Source organism: Larimichthys crocea, chromosome I (assembly GCF_000972845.2).
Source record: "Larimichthys crocea isolate SSNF chromosome I, L_crocea_2.0, whole genome shotgun sequence".
Lineage (NCBI taxonomy): Eukaryota > Metazoa > Chordata > Actinopteri > Sciaenidae > Larimichthys > Larimichthys crocea.
The window spans coordinates 12,279,462-12,295,034 of NC_040011.1; the positions used below are offsets into that span (position 1 = coordinate 12,279,462).

At 43.2% G+C, this 15,573-nt stretch overlaps 1 protein-coding gene across 1 annotated transcript in view; it reads left to right on the forward strand.

Annotated features, from left to right (window-relative positions):
- Positions 1 to 15,573, forward strand: part of slit3 (slit homolog 3 (Drosophila)) — a 232,266-nt gene that overhangs the window by 119,363 nt on the left and 97,330 nt on the right. The window contains exon 6 of the mRNA XM_027281844.1: positions 9,611 to 9,682. Coding sequence (XP_027137645.1) covers positions 9,611 to 9,682 — 72 coding nt within the window. The remainder of the gene's footprint in view (positions 1 to 9,610; positions 9,683 to 15,573) is intronic.

A 15,573-nucleotide genomic window follows, 5' to 3' on the forward strand; every position in this document is an offset into this window, starting at 1 on the left:
TGTCTCCCTCCATCACCTGCCAGCTTCACACCCTCTCCCCCCTCCTCATTACTTCACCTCACCTCCTGTCGACCCTCGTCTCTCCTCTTTTCTTCTCCTTCCTCCTTTTAGTCTCTCTAACAACTCATCTCCTTCAAAACACGTCCGTCTCCCGTCAGTAAAGAAGTCAGAAACGGGAGGTTGTCGGGTTCATCCTCACTTTAATGACAAATCCTACATGCGGCGCCCGTCTTCTGTTCCTACATGAACCATTTATCAGAGCGCTTCAACATTTAGCCTATTTAAAGGCTCGCCCAGCCATTAACCACATGCAATGAAGGGTTTAATCTTTGAGCTTACAACAGGATTTACTCCGGCTCAAATGCTCTGTCGACTCAGATTCATACTATTTGTTTGTTTAATTCAAAATCTGTTAATCCAGTGTTGTTATGTTATGTTATTTTATTTTATTTTATTTTAACACTCGACGTGGCTTGCAGACAGATTGGCATATCAAATCAGAGGTTCGGGCTAAGGGGATCTCTTTATGTTGGAAGAACAAATCCATTTAGTCAAGGAGCTTTGGTCATTCTCACAAAGCCTAAATCCTCCATCAGACATAATGCTTCAAATCCATTCCTCGCTCAGGATCATCCATTTTCACGTGGGACCGACCCATTAGCAGTTTATCTTTTTGATGCAGATGTATTGCATTGCTGCCGCGTTGGAATTATTCCACTTAGGCGTCAATTACAGCGTGCAGCACGCTCAATCAAAGCTCCTCGGTTTGTGAAAAATGTTTGGCAGGGAAGCTGAAATGGAAATTAATCATGATTATCAAACTGGACCTGATTGGATAAATACATTTGACCCAAAGGGACCTCCACTAAAAACTAAAGAAAGTTTGTGATCGGACAGTTTGTGCAGGTCGAAGTCATCTGGGCTCCATACTCTCTATAAGTAAAAGGTTCAACTATTCACTGCTTGTATCAGTGGGGTGCAACTGTTGTTGGCAGGGACACAACCTTCTCTTGTTAGTGATTTATTATTCTTGTCAAGCTTTTAAAAGATGAAGAAATCACCTGGTATGTGGCCGCTTTGGTTAAAAAACACTTTTTGTGATTGTACTTTGAGTTAACGGATTACGCCGTCCTCCGTGAGTCCATTCCTCGGCCGTTCTTTGGCTTTCAGAATACGGCGGATAAGCCAAGAAAATAAAACAACACTCGCAGTGATATCATCTCTCACCAAACAGCTGTCGACATGTCAGCAATTAATATAATAAGCTGTGTCATTGAGATGCATGTGGCAGCTTTGAATAAACACATCAGAGTCGAACACTTGTTTGATTTCATACCGAATGTTACTACAGCATCCATTTATCTCGTTACTGCCGAGGCACCCTGAGTGCGCTCACAGTTCCATTTAGTTTTATAGGACTTGGTGGAATTGCGAGTAATCAAATTGTGGTTTGGTCAAGATTGCTAAGACTGAGCAGAACAGTTCGGCGTTGGCCTCTCTCTCTCTCTCTCATGCATGTCGGATGCTAAATCTTCTCCAACACAAAGACGGAAGAGAAATCTTTCATCTGTCCGTCTCCGATCTGTCTCTCCTCCCCCCTCCATCTCTCCATCTGTCGCTCCGTAGGCTCTTTCTATCTTTTCTCGCCTGCCCCCGTTAATCCACCGCGCCTCCCCCTTCCTTCCATCCATCTCTCCTCCTCCTCCTCCGTGTCCGTTCTAATGTCGTCTCCTCTTGATCCTTTGCTGCTGAAGTTTTATTAGCTCCATAAATGTCCCTAAGAGCCTGCAATATCGCTTAGCGTAAGCACTAGAAGAAAAGGAAGAACTAACAAGAACAAAAAAAAAAACGGAAAGAGAGGCAGAGTAGTAATATCGCTTAGTCCCGCGGATGACAATTCAAATAAGAAAATGTATTAAAACAAAATGGCGTCGGGGACATTAAAGTGAATTAGCCAATTACAAATGACCATGTGTGCGCCCTGCTGCCTTAACCTCTCCAACTATTTCTTTTTTCTCCCCCCCTCCATGGTAACTCGTCTAAATTTGTTGGATGTCTTTTGGGCGTGGGGCCAGAAAAGCTTTTATATCCATAAAGGCCTATGGATCACAGAGAATTGCATTAAGCTGTCCAATTTAATTACAGTATCGACAAAACATAATAGATACTTACAGCCTTACGGAGAGCGATGGGTAGAGGAGGGGAGAGAGAGAGAGAGAGAGAGAGAGAGAAACGAAAAGTGCAGACAATGTCCATTTATAATGCTGATGCAGTGTATGTATCAAAGGAGGCGTTTGAGAAATGTGTGTGTGTGTGCACGTGTGTGTGTGTGTGTGTCTCTTAACGAAGGATTTGCAAGGGCCCATGAGAGCTTTTGAGAACGCTTAGTTTGATTTAGATGCTACAGCTCCCTGTTGGCCCTGATGGCTGTTTCTCTCGCAAACACACACACACAAGTGTGCACACAGTCTACACACACACACACACACACACACACCCACGCATAATCTTACACAATGTCATCCGTAAACACACACCTGCCTACACACACACACACACACACTTAGATCAGTGTAATGGAGCGAGTTAGGAGAGTGGCTGTCCCGTCCTGTCCTGTCCCAGCCAGCCCGGGCTGTCATCTTCCCGTCTACCATGATCAATAGAGGGGGGCAATATTTTTATTCATAAAGTGCCCGCTTAATTAAATCATAGGGAGTGGTGGAGCAGAGGAAGGGGGTGGTGGTGGTAGGAGGGTTGAATGGGGAAGGACGAGGGATGAGGCGGGGGGGTTACAAGACGAGGCAAGGGCACCGAGTCCAACAACCGATGAAGAATTACAAAGAGTGGGAAGAGGAAGGATGACCGACATTTTGCTGTAGTTCACCTGGAAACATTCTCAAACAAGAACTTGGTAAGAGAGGAAACAAAATGCTTGGATCAATAGATCATCATCAGTGCCGAGCACCAAAGAGAAACGACTTTAAGATTTTAAAAACTTTTAAAATAAACCAAACGTCCTCTCACACTGCGGCCCTACCGTCTGCAGTGCACTGCCAGCAGGCCGGATAATATATTCCTCCAGTTTGTTGGCACAAGTCAGAATCACTCAAGTAAAGTGGCTCTGTAGCCAAGACCTGAAGCCCCCGCGCTTGTAATAGGAAGGTTACTTTTTCTGAATGCATGGAGCTATATGTCTGAGGCTATACGTCAGACGCTTTGCCAACACGCAGCATTTATAGTCGCTGCGTTCTCCCCGGATAGATGAAGGTTGTTGCTGTAAGTTTCTTTCTAACTCGCCAAGTAAAAATAATGGTTCCAGTATCATATACAAAGACTTGAATGTGAGTTATTTCAGCACGGATGCCACATCGCAACAGCAGACCTCCCTGTTTGCTGATGTGATGTGACGATATATAAAAATATCATGCCTGTTGTGAGCCAGCTCGAGGGGTAAAAGGAAGTGAGATCAAATCAGGTTTTATTGGCATAAACAAAGAGATATATTCAATTTCAGATTGATTTAAAGAAAATGAAGTGTGGCAAACTACGAGGGAACAGAAAGAGCGTGCGGATGCTGTTCAGAAGAACAAATGAATGTAACAAAAACCAGTCGCACGACGAGGCGAGACACCTGGATGTGCACAACTCAAAAACACAACAGGTGACACGAAGGGTGAGACGGTGGCAGCCAGAACAACGCCTCAACTGAGAGTGAACAGTGTATTCAATGTGACAAAAACTAAGGCCCCGTTTACACATACACAGGTATTTTTAAAAACTGAGACATTTCCCTCCGATCTTTTACACGCAAACGGTGAATTCGCCTCTGAAAACAAATCTTTCTAGAGATTCTGGAAAACTCCAGTTTTGCGTTTGCGTGTAAATTGAGATAAACAGAGTTTCAGGCAGCTGATGCGCCAAAAGTGCGACCAATGTTTACCTCTGGCTATGACGCTGATCATGGAAGCGTTCAGGGTAGCAGACGCATTTCTTCTGGTGCGAACACTTTTCATGTGTTTGCATTTGCATACACAGCTGATGTATCATGTCGATGGCCAGAGACGAATGAGGGCTCGGAGGTCAGCAATTTTGCCACTTCTCCCACCTATTTCGAAGACCCAGTCGCAGTCACCGCCAACGTCGCCGGTTTTGGGTCCGACCCGGGTGGACTGCTGTCTGGTGGGATAATTTTGATGCCGCCCATAGGCTTGGCGTAGTTATGACGGCGCTCGATGGCGTATTATTATTATTAGAGAGACTTGGAAAACGAAGCGTAGGAAATATTCGTTTCTCAACATATCCGGCTGTGTGTAAACGTAGCCTAAAAGTTTTAATTGAAATCTTCACAACATGAACTGAGTGAGTTACTCTGTCTCTACAGCTACGATCTGCTGTCCCAGGCATTCAAATCTTTCCATATATTCATTGTGACTTAAAGGCGGTGCTTAACAGCAGGTTAGAATTGTAGAAATGACACTTTATTAGATCCAGAGGTTACAGATAGCACAGGATGTTTAATCACTTCAGCAGTACAGGACTGTAATACCTGCTGCATGACTTTGGTCTCACCCTACAGTAGAGTGCCTTAAAAAACAAGGGGAATATGAGCTAGCCAGCAGTCGATATTTATTACTCTCTTTATGGAACAATATTAAATGCAGTTACAGCCCCCAAGGGAGGGAAGAAAGAGACAGACAGAGGGAGAGAAAGTAAGATAGCGGGATGGGTTGGAAAAAGAAAGTGAGAAAAGAGGAAGAGAGACAGGGAGAAGAGGAGAGAGCGAAACCATTGAAGGTCTCTCAGGTTTCCAAAAAGAAAAAATAGAAAAAGAAACCGTGCCACCTCCGTCTTCCTCCTCCATCCCTTTTCTTCCTCTCCTTCAATTTTCCTCCTCTCTCTTTTTCATCTCTCCCCTGGAGCCCGGCCAAGGGTCATCTCTCTTTCTTTCTTCCATTACAGTCACTCTTCTTTTAATAAAAGACACACACAGAAGCGCACACAGACATGCACGCCGCACGTCGTCGCCCAGGTCCACTCTCACGCAGAGACACACAGATTCCACCTGACACACGGACACACACCTTCGCCGCCCTCCTTGTCATCTCTGTCTAACTGAGACCTCCCGTGATGCCATCTGACACGAAGCCACATGAAATCAAACAGGCCTGTTTCCACACACACACCCCTCTCGCTCGCAGGTTAATGCTTCATAGTGAGGCCCTGGCTCATATCTGGACCAGCCTGAGGCCGGATCCGTCTAATATCTGGTGTCTACTGTTACGCAAAAAAACGTGTCGGGTCAGATAGCCTGGGGTAAAAGTTAATTTGATGTGTGTGTGTGTGCGTGATTGAAATCGAGAAAAAATGAGATGTGTGCACACGTTTCTGTTTTTTAAATCTGCGTGTGTGTTGTCGAGGCGTAGGTGGGTCCAAATGTGTGTGTGTGTGAGTGTGTGTCAAGGGTTACCTCCAGTGTCTGAGGAGGCACAATGCAGCCTGTTTAGCATTGTGTGCGTGTGTTTCTGTGTATGTGTGTGTGTGCATGTGCGCATTAAAGGGTTAACAGTAATATCCGAAGCGGCAAAGGGTGACCTGGCGAGTGTTATTATTCTCCTCACATGAATAATGGAACTTAATATGGAGGAGGTGATAGCTGGGAGCACACACACACACACACACATAAACACATCCTCACACACCAACATCGCCACCACCACCACCACCCGAGGAGGATCTTGCTGTCATCCTCAATCCTTCCAGACTTCTAGGGGCCACAGAGAGTCATCATGCCCAGAGAGGAGAGGCCTTGGCTGGGAGAAACTCTAACCATGGGTGGGGGGTCTCTGTGGTGAAAGGGGAAGGTCTGGAAAACATTTGGTCAAAATTCAATCAATTATACAGTACTTAGGAAGCCATGACAAACATGGAATGGATAATGGAGGACTGTTTTTTCTTCCTTTTCTCTCTCATTCGTTCTCTTCTTCATTTTTTTTCTCCCCCCGTTGTCGTGGATACTAAACTCGGCTTACTTGAACTTTTGTGAACTTTTTTTTGCGTTGTTTGTCTCGTCTCCATCCAGCACTCGAGATTCCCCCTTAGCAGTTGTATTCATACTCAGTATCACAATCATTTACAGAATTTGTCATCCTAATAGAACTGATGTTTAATTTAAACAGCCATCTGTCTCTCTAATAGAATTTTGGGGGGGGAATAATTGGCCTCTGCCCGAATCGTTGCGACGGTACAGGACGACCGAAAAAAGGCTAAATGCAATAATTGAAATGTGGGAGCAGATTGCAGGACACTGGTGTACAAACCATCCTGCTAACCAAATGAGTGTGTGTGTGTGTGTGTGTGTGGTCGGTCTATCAGTGAGTGTCCTTTTCGAGGATCACAGGCCAATCTCCTGTTGGTGATAGCCTTCGCTCTACTCAAAGGTCGGCAGGTATGAGTCATGGAGAGATGAGAGGAGGACAGCTGTTCGCATGAAGGCATAACATAGTTCTGGATGTGTTCGGACATTAGTGGATGCATTACGACATAAATGAGTTATTTTTAAAACATCCGCCGATAAGATCGTTGAATATTTAACTATAATCTGAGATTCAAAGCACCAATCAGGTTTTAGAAATCAGAATGTGATGACAGATGTTGGTTTGCTTTGCTTGGAGTAATGTTTGTAAATGATGCTTTGATTTTTTCTCCATACTTTGATTGTTGCATATTAAGTAAAGATATTTTATTGTATAGAGGAACACTTGGAAACTTTATTTCCAGATGTTTTTTAGGTGCTTCGAGGTCTTTACGGTGACTTTAAGAGATGTTTTGTGCTTCATTCTGTGTCCGGAGCTGGTGTAAATGATCAACAGTGCTGCTAAATTCAACATTTCTGAGTCAAATCATTTACTTTTTTAGATTTCGCTGACTTCCGTGAGCTTTGCCAGCGACCACACCAGAATTTAATTTCAAACACTTCAGTAAATCTACTGCATCTGGCGATGGGGTGTTCTCCTCTGTTTCAGGCTGATTAGACCTTTGCATTTGTACATAAAAACCTCCCGTGGCGCAGCTTTAAACAATTACTACAAACACATTTATCAGACTGATACATACTTCATCTAACTATAAACACATTTTTAGGGGAGAGAGAGCAAACATCCCTCCTCTCACTCACTCACTGGTTGCTTTGAATCCTGTTGTACTCGCATTAAAATAACATGTCGTATTTAGTTTCCAATAAAACGTTGATGAGGTGTCCATCTCATGTTTACACCTCCCAAAATGTCAACCAACCAAACAGTGAGAGAGCGCTGAATGCAGCCTGGGCATAAAAAACATTTCCATAACCCTAAAAACCAAATGGACAACCAGTAACCAAGCGTATGATGAAAACTTCATTCAAAGCCTTTTGACATATGAGTTTTATTACGGCGGTCCAAACTGTGGACTCACGGAGCTGGTGTCAGTCACTCAGCTGGAGTCATAAAGGCCGACAGAGAGACACACAGTCTCATAATGGCTTTTATTTGACTTGGATGGCTTTCCGTCTGTTAGAAGAAATAACAAATAAATATCATGGTGGGTAAACAAAACAATAAAAGATTTATTAGCCATGGAACTCCTCTGAAATATGACTTTTTAATGTTTTCCTTTATCTTGTTCTCGTTCTTTTGCTTGTGTGTTTTCTGTTATCGTTCCCCACTGCGTTTGTGCGCACTCCACAGAGTGCAGGGTGGCGTAAAAGTGATGCAAATCATAGAGATAAACAAGATAGATTTATGGATATAGTTAGATGGTTAGGTAGATAGACGGAGGGGAAGATTAGAGCGATAACAGCTCTGCTCTCTATCTGTTTCCTATTTGCTCCGTTAACGTCAGCATGGGAGCAACAAAGACAGAAAAAAAAAAAGAAACCTTTCAGAAAAAATCCCATCCCTACCCAAAAAGTGTCAAAACCTTCAAAACAAGAAGTGTAAACACAAGGAATATTTTCCGGCTGTGCTACACATTAAAATATCATAATACCATTCCTGTCTGTCAAATGTTTGCCTTTTCTACGCTCCTTCATTACCGCAAGCACTGAGTAAAATTGCACATAAAAGCACATATTTTCTTTGCCTAAAGAGTATACAATGCCAGGCACATACTTTTCCCATCAAGGCCGGGGGAGGAGAAAAAAAAAGAAAGAAAGAAAGAAAAAAAAAAAACGGCGGGGAACGCTCATCTCTTGTCAAACAAAAGGAAGGAGCCAGAAAACGCAGGGCTGAAAGGGAAACGTCCAAAACGATGAAACCTTGTTAGTTTGAGGAAATGAGTTTTCTGTTTTCCGAGCACGGCTCGCCAATTAACATTCGCGGTCCTAATAAAAGTTGATTGGCTCTGGAATAACGCGCGTCGTACAGTAACGTACGCATGTGTAGGTGTGTGATTGTCTGCGAAGACCGACCAATGAGAGGCGATGTTTTGGTAGCTGCGAGACAGGAAAATGTTCTGAATACGGTCGGTGCATAATTACCTTTCTCCACAGAGAGGTTGGCTGATTTTCATATGTGTGAAGGTCAAACAGAAAAACCCGTCCAGAGGTCTCTCTTTATGTGTTGACTGTCTAACATGCGTGGTCATGTGTTTGTGCGCTGTGTGGTCTCTATATAATATATATATATATTTATCATAATATATATATATACTATTTTAATATTATTATATATATTATATTAGTATTATTATATATATATATATATATTATCGTATATATATTATATATATCTCTATATTTCTATACTAATATTATATATATATATTATATACTATCTTACCTTATATATATATATCATATACTATATATATATAGCTCGGGCCTGACTGGCAGGGATATGGGGTGATTAGCTTGTCTGATATTTCTTCTCTCTCTAATTGCGTTGTGCTTTCTGAACCCGGTTTGCCTGCCAGGCCTTCTCCTCAACAAACAACACTAATGGAGTTAAGGCCAAGCCGTTGTGTCATGTCAAAAATCATTTGGCTCATATCAGTATTCATTACGGAGGGAGAAAAAAAGTGTGTGTGTGTGTGTTAAAGAGGAAATGCAACATGTTAATGGCGGTATTAAAATGTGTGAGTGTGTGTCGTCCGTTTTCTCAGAATAGACGTGATCGCTTCGTGTTTTCCTGCTGCACCGTTGGAGAGCCTCTTACATTAAAACCATACAAAACACACACACACACACATCCTGCACACACACACACTTTTTCTCCCCGTTCTTTCCCCACCAATGCTTCTCCATCAATCACATGTATATGCTCACACACACACACACACACACTTCAAGGCAGTGGATGGACTCATGCCAGCAGTATTTCTGGTAGTTCCTTTTGTCTTTGAAGCTCTTTGGACCAAATTGTTCCACTGATCATAAATGTCATATCATCCGTCCCCTCTCTCTCTCTCTGTTCATCTCTTTCTCCTCCTTTGCCTTTGTACTGTAATTGGCTGTGTGTGTGTGTGTGTGTGTGGCATGGATCAAATGTTTGTGGTTTTGTTATCATTTGACTCCATATATCTTTGAGTGCTTTGAATACCTCAACTAATGTTTTCTCCCTCTCTTTTTCACCAGAGACCTCAGCGAGAACCAGATCCAGGCGGTTCCGAGGAAAGCTTTCAGAGGAATCACGAGTGTCAAGAACCTGTAAGCACGATTACTCCCGTCCACCCTTCAATCTTTCTTCCGCACATCTCACCCGTCTTGTTGTTTTTTTTTTTTCTGCACCTCCATCATTTCTTCTTCTCTGTTTTTCTGTGAGCTCAATTTTTATTTTCATCTCACACCAAAAATGTTTTCCCAATTGCAGCTGCAGTTTCATTTAGCGTTTCATTTTCAACCCAGGCCCAGTTACACCGAAACACATCAGAGCATGTGATGTTGTCCTGGTCCTGGACTTCAAACCTCACCTTCTGCCTGATTTTTACGATCGGGAAGTTTGTACGGGGGGGTGTTTTATTTTGAAAATCGACCAGATTCTTTGTGCCGTTTCTGTGGCTGACTTCTGGCTCGAGCTGCTTCGTGCAGATTGACGCGGGGCTTCTCGCGGCGTCCGACAAAAAGAGACGGGGCGGTTCCGGCGGGGTTTGAAGCATTGATTAGAGCGGCCGTTACATTGGTGCCCGACCTGGAATTTAGCCATTAGTAATAACTCATACTGTTCAGACTCTGATTCAGTTTATTTCAAATTCTAGTAGAGATCCCAAAGATTTCAGGCACATCAAATGTGTACATTTATAATATATATGCAATATATGCAAGGCGATATATTGGTGCAGCCCTAAAGACACTGGCTCTAAACGCTGCACATCGAAGCTCTATCAGGCTGAAAAAGGGGGGGAACTGTATGTTAAGGATAATGCATGAATTTAATCTGCATCTTCCATGTTCATATTTTAGATTTCACCGCAAAGAATTGGAGGAAATCTTATTCCAAACTATGGCATCAAAACATAACTCATATGAATGATACATTTTCCAGTTCCTCATAATTTCTCTGGTATTTCCATCTTCTCAGCACCTCCTGACTCTATTTAGCATTTTGCATTTCATCACTTCTCCCTTCTCCTTCACTCCTCACCACTTTTCTGTATTCCCACTTTTCCTCTGCTGTCTCCCCCCCAACCTCTTCCTCCTCCCACCTTCCTGTCCAGAGAGGTTTTGTCCTCACGTCAAAGCGCTCGATAACCCCCTGTCATTTATTCATGACGTCCTAATCACCAATAGTGTGATCGATATGCTGCCTAATCAATGCTTCTCATCAATAATGGCTGATCAATCCAGCCTGATGCTGCATAGGAAACTACTAGACAGGCTCTTGGGAGTAAACAATGTCTTCAATGCAGGAGAGCTCGATATAGGGTTAGTTAGTGTAAAATAGAATAGACCAGAGTAGAAAAGCTTTTAACCGGTTTGTAACTGTAAGGCACAATAAAGCTGGAGAAAACAGAAAAAACAAATCTTCTCTGTGTAAATTAAAGTTTGCTGTGGTGTTTTATCAGCCATGACTGACACGACGGAGGAGAGGAATAGAAAAACGGAGCAGAGCATAATAACTACAAGATGCAAAGAGATAATAACCCATTCTTCTGGATGCTGCTCGCTACCAGAGCCGTGGACTGACGGAAAAAACAGAACAGTATTCTTTGGATAAATGAGATAGAAAGAAGAAGAGAGAGGGCGACAGAGGGGAGGGTTGTGATCTTAATGTACAGATTGTCTCGTGTCGTGTGAAGAAATAATTATGATGAGCGTTTTTTTTAACATATGGCGTGTGTGGGACGACATAAAATGAGATAAAAAGTTCACAAACATCGATGTAAATTCATTGCAATTGCAATCGCTGACGTAAAGATGCGTCGTATTTGATCCGGTCGACTGCGTCTGACGTATGCATCCTCTGGACGAGTGCCATTTCATTCCAACATGCCAATGAAGATCATGTAACATGGACGAAAGCTCCAGAACAGCCACAAAATCGAGAATGAGAGCGAGTCTCAGATTTTAAGTCGCCAAGTGCTTAAAAACAAAAACGGAAATTTGAACATCTGACATCTGTTGCTGATCAGGAGATATGATCAAAAACTCCAGAAATGAACCTCCGTGTGAGATTGTTTCCCCAACTACAATTTCATTGGTATTTATTTGATTGGTAGACGTCCCAAGAAATGAAAGCCGATGCAGAAATGTTCCTCTTCTCGTCCACTTGAGGCTGGCTCCAGAAGTGAGTCAGTCTCCATAAGTCCCCATGTTCAAATGTCCAACTTCACAGCAGGAATAAACATGTTTACAGCCTGGTACAGTCTTGGTCTCCTTTCGGAAACCTGTGGGTGACGTCACGGATACCACGTCCATGTCGTATACAGTCTATGGTTTGTAACTGTGATTAAGTTACTTCAGATCAGTTTCATCATAATATTTTTGAAAACCTCTCATCGATCCTTACCAACATGTAACTTAATAGAGGTTCTGGGCTCAGATTTAGGTTGGCACAGTCATCACAGCGTTTTTACCCCACTAGAAAAAAACACTACTTAGCCGGGCTAACGAGCAGTCACGGAGACAATTAAAACTACTCCCATTCATTTCCAGTACATCGGCGCGCTCAGCCAAATGCATGCATCACCTTTAAAATGTGGACTGTGCATCCCTGAATTGTTAAGATCTATGTGTTGCCAGCACTTTTTTCATTGGGCAATCTGCGAATTGATTAATATGCATCTTGCTACAGATCGGTAATTCACAGGCAAATGTGCTCCTCTGGTTAGTTTCTGCTCCCAAGTGTGATGTAAGTTCAATATGGCCGCCAAAGTCCACAGGAGATTATTACTCTTAAGTTAAATGGACCTGAAAGTGCCTGTGCTCTGTACAGCTGTGTGTGTGTGTGTGTGTGTGTCGGTTCACATGGCTGGGCTCCAGACCTTTTGAGTTCAGGTTGGCCTCTGATCATCTAATCCACTCTCCCTTCTCACGTCGGACACAATCCAAACCAAACGCTCCGCGCCACCTTACCTCTTTCACCTTTAGACTCGCCCAAGTTATTTCGCAAACCTTTTTTGAAGTTGAGCGCCAGAAAACGAGTAACTGCAGCACGGCATTAAAAGCGCCTCGCGTGTTTGTATTAACGTCTTTAAGTTGTTTCTATCCGGGGGAATGTTTGCTGAGCTTTCTGCTATTTCCCGTCATTGGTACGTGAACACACATTTACACCTTGGAGCTGCCCAGTGTAACCACAGTCCTCTATGGCTGTCCCACTGAGATGCTCCAATGTACAGTTGGTGAAATTCAATCTGAGTTTCCAGACTTTGCACGCTGGACGTTTTCCACTTTCAGGCGCTCGCCGCTTGCCCGTAGCTTTTTAACACCAGCCTGTCTCTCTTAACACGGCTCCTCACTTTCTGCCAAAGCTATAAAGTCATATCAATCAAACATGACGGTAAAATTGTCTCTTCCCCCTGTTAAAATGTTTTGCACTAAATTGCTTTGACCTACAAAGTGAATCATTTGACTTTTTTTTCTGCCAAAATTAGGAGTGACTCAGGCGTATAAGGATCATTCATTCCTTCCTCCTCCCTCTCCACCTCTTCCTAATTCTTCTCGTCTTTCTTTCTCTCGTTTCTCTGCCTGTCAGCGTTACTTTTATTTTTTTTCCTTTTGCACTCTCCTCTCCTCCTCCTCCGTCACCTTTTGCTCCCTCCCTTCATCTGTCACCACATCTTCATCCTCCATCCTTCCCACGAACAATTTCACTCTCCCTCCACCCGTTGTTCCTCCTCCCTCTTGTTTCTTGCATCCCACCGTCTGTCTGTCAGTCTTTCCTTTCCTGCTCTCCATCCATCCCACCCTTTATTACTCACTCCATCCTTGCTACTCCTCATCCTCCCTCCTTCCAACTAGCACCCTCCCTTAACGCTCTCTCCCTTTCTTTCCTCAGTTTCCCTCTGTTTTTCTTTTACTTTTTCACCCCCCTCCATCGCTCCCTCCATTAGACAAGGTGACTCCTGCAGTAAAAGGCTCCAACCCTCCATTATACCACAGAGTAAAAAAAGCCGTCATGACATTCTGTCCCTGGTGGACACAACATTGATTTTCTCGTATGTCTCTCTCTCTCTCTCTCTCTTCTACCTCCCTCACCCACTCTCAGTCTGTTTCTCTCTCGCTCTGTCTCTCTCGGATGGCAGGGTCTCTATCTCTCTTGGCTGTTCTCTTTCATGCTGCCCAGTGGCTAGAATAGTATCGTACGCCATTTATTGCACTTCCCTCTCTCTCTGTGTCACACACACACACACACACACACACACACACACACACACATGCTCGCGGACCCTCTCGACCCTACCATCAGATTGACTGCTTTGCTGAAACTGCCAAGGACCTGGCAAATACGATTACTGTAGGCTCCCGCTAACCCAAGCAGACAGGTATATGCCATACATCTGTGTGTAGGTGTTTGTGTGCATACGTGCGTGCTTTCCTATACATTGTGCTGACTGCTGTGTCCTGTCATTCCCCTAAACTCCACCCGTCAGTCAAACTACAGATGATAAAGGTAAATTTAGACTTGGAACGGATAGAAAGCACCGTGCCTGTGTGATATGCCGTGTTTTTTTTTATGGCTATATCTGCCGTACGTCATATTCTGGATGCTTATCGTATCCTATCTAATCTTATCTAATCTCATTTTCTGTAATCTAATCTTGTCTGGTCATGTCTTGTCTGGTCATGTCTCGTCTGGTCTTGTCTGGCCTCGCCAGGAAAATCATCATGTTAACCACGCCGGTGAATGTCCAACAACGTACTTTCTTTGGCATCTAGTGCCTCTGCTTTCTTTACTGCTCCAGCACACAGCAGGGGAAAAACAAGAAGCTGTAGAATTGCCCCAATTTTTCCAAATAGTCTCTATCACCTGGTTACTGATGGTGAGTTCCCTCTGCTGCAGAGTGCCAAATCGAAAATTAGGAGAGGTACAAAAGTAGCTCCTGAACGGCATCGAGCTCTCCGTCCTCAGACAGCTGCACCACCACCTTCACCGTAACACTAAAAGAAGAATACATATCAGCATGTTGTGTTGCCAGCACACTGAAGTTGAATATTTAAATGATTCTTCCACCGACTTTTTGGTCCACAAAAAAAAGCTTGTGCAATCTTCACAAGAACCTTCTTCTCGGGTACTTGGAGGAATCTCTGAAATTTTGTTTTTAAAATGAAATAAACTATCAAAATATTACAAACTTTAAAATTGAAATCACTGGAATGTCATTTAAAATATGTTTGGTGTCAGAAACAACAAACAAACAGAATATTCGGAAGACAAGTGCGGATCAGGAGAAGCTCTGGTTCTTGAACGGTTCCTTCCAGGATTCGACAACGGTCAACAATCAATCATCAATCAATTATCACCATCTTATTGGGAACGTGCCTCCTGTGTGAAGTTACCAGTTACTGGATGTTCAGGGATGCAAACCTCACATCGGTTAGCCGTTGAGTTTTCCTTCATCCTGCTCGGCCTGTGTTGACACTGTGACCGCCCCGCAGAGCAACCAGGTAGCACCCCGGCTAACAAGCCGCATCCTAATGATGTAAAACAATTAATTGAACATAATGTGCGTCTGCTTTGTTCAAACCTAGTAAGCTACAGTTTAATTGGCCATGTGCAGAATGTTCAACGATATAAGCTACAGTTTAATTGGCCATGTGCAGAATGTTCAACGATATAATTTTTATTTATTTTTTCAAGGACGTTGGTGAATTCATTGAAGTAAGAAAAAAAAAATCAAACAACCCACAACATTGTTTTGCAAAGACCTCGTTTAAATTGGTGTCACAACTCAACTCGACTCAATTCAAAATGTATTCATGCCTCGGGGTGCAATTCAAGGCAATCTGGTTTGAGAACATAACAACATAAAATTACAACAATTAGTTGTACGCATTTAAACGGCCGTCGCCTCTACAGGTGGTAATACTGAAAATGACACATCCCTCTCCTTCACTGAGCTTTCAGCACAGAGAGCCATCTGCCAACACACCATAGGATA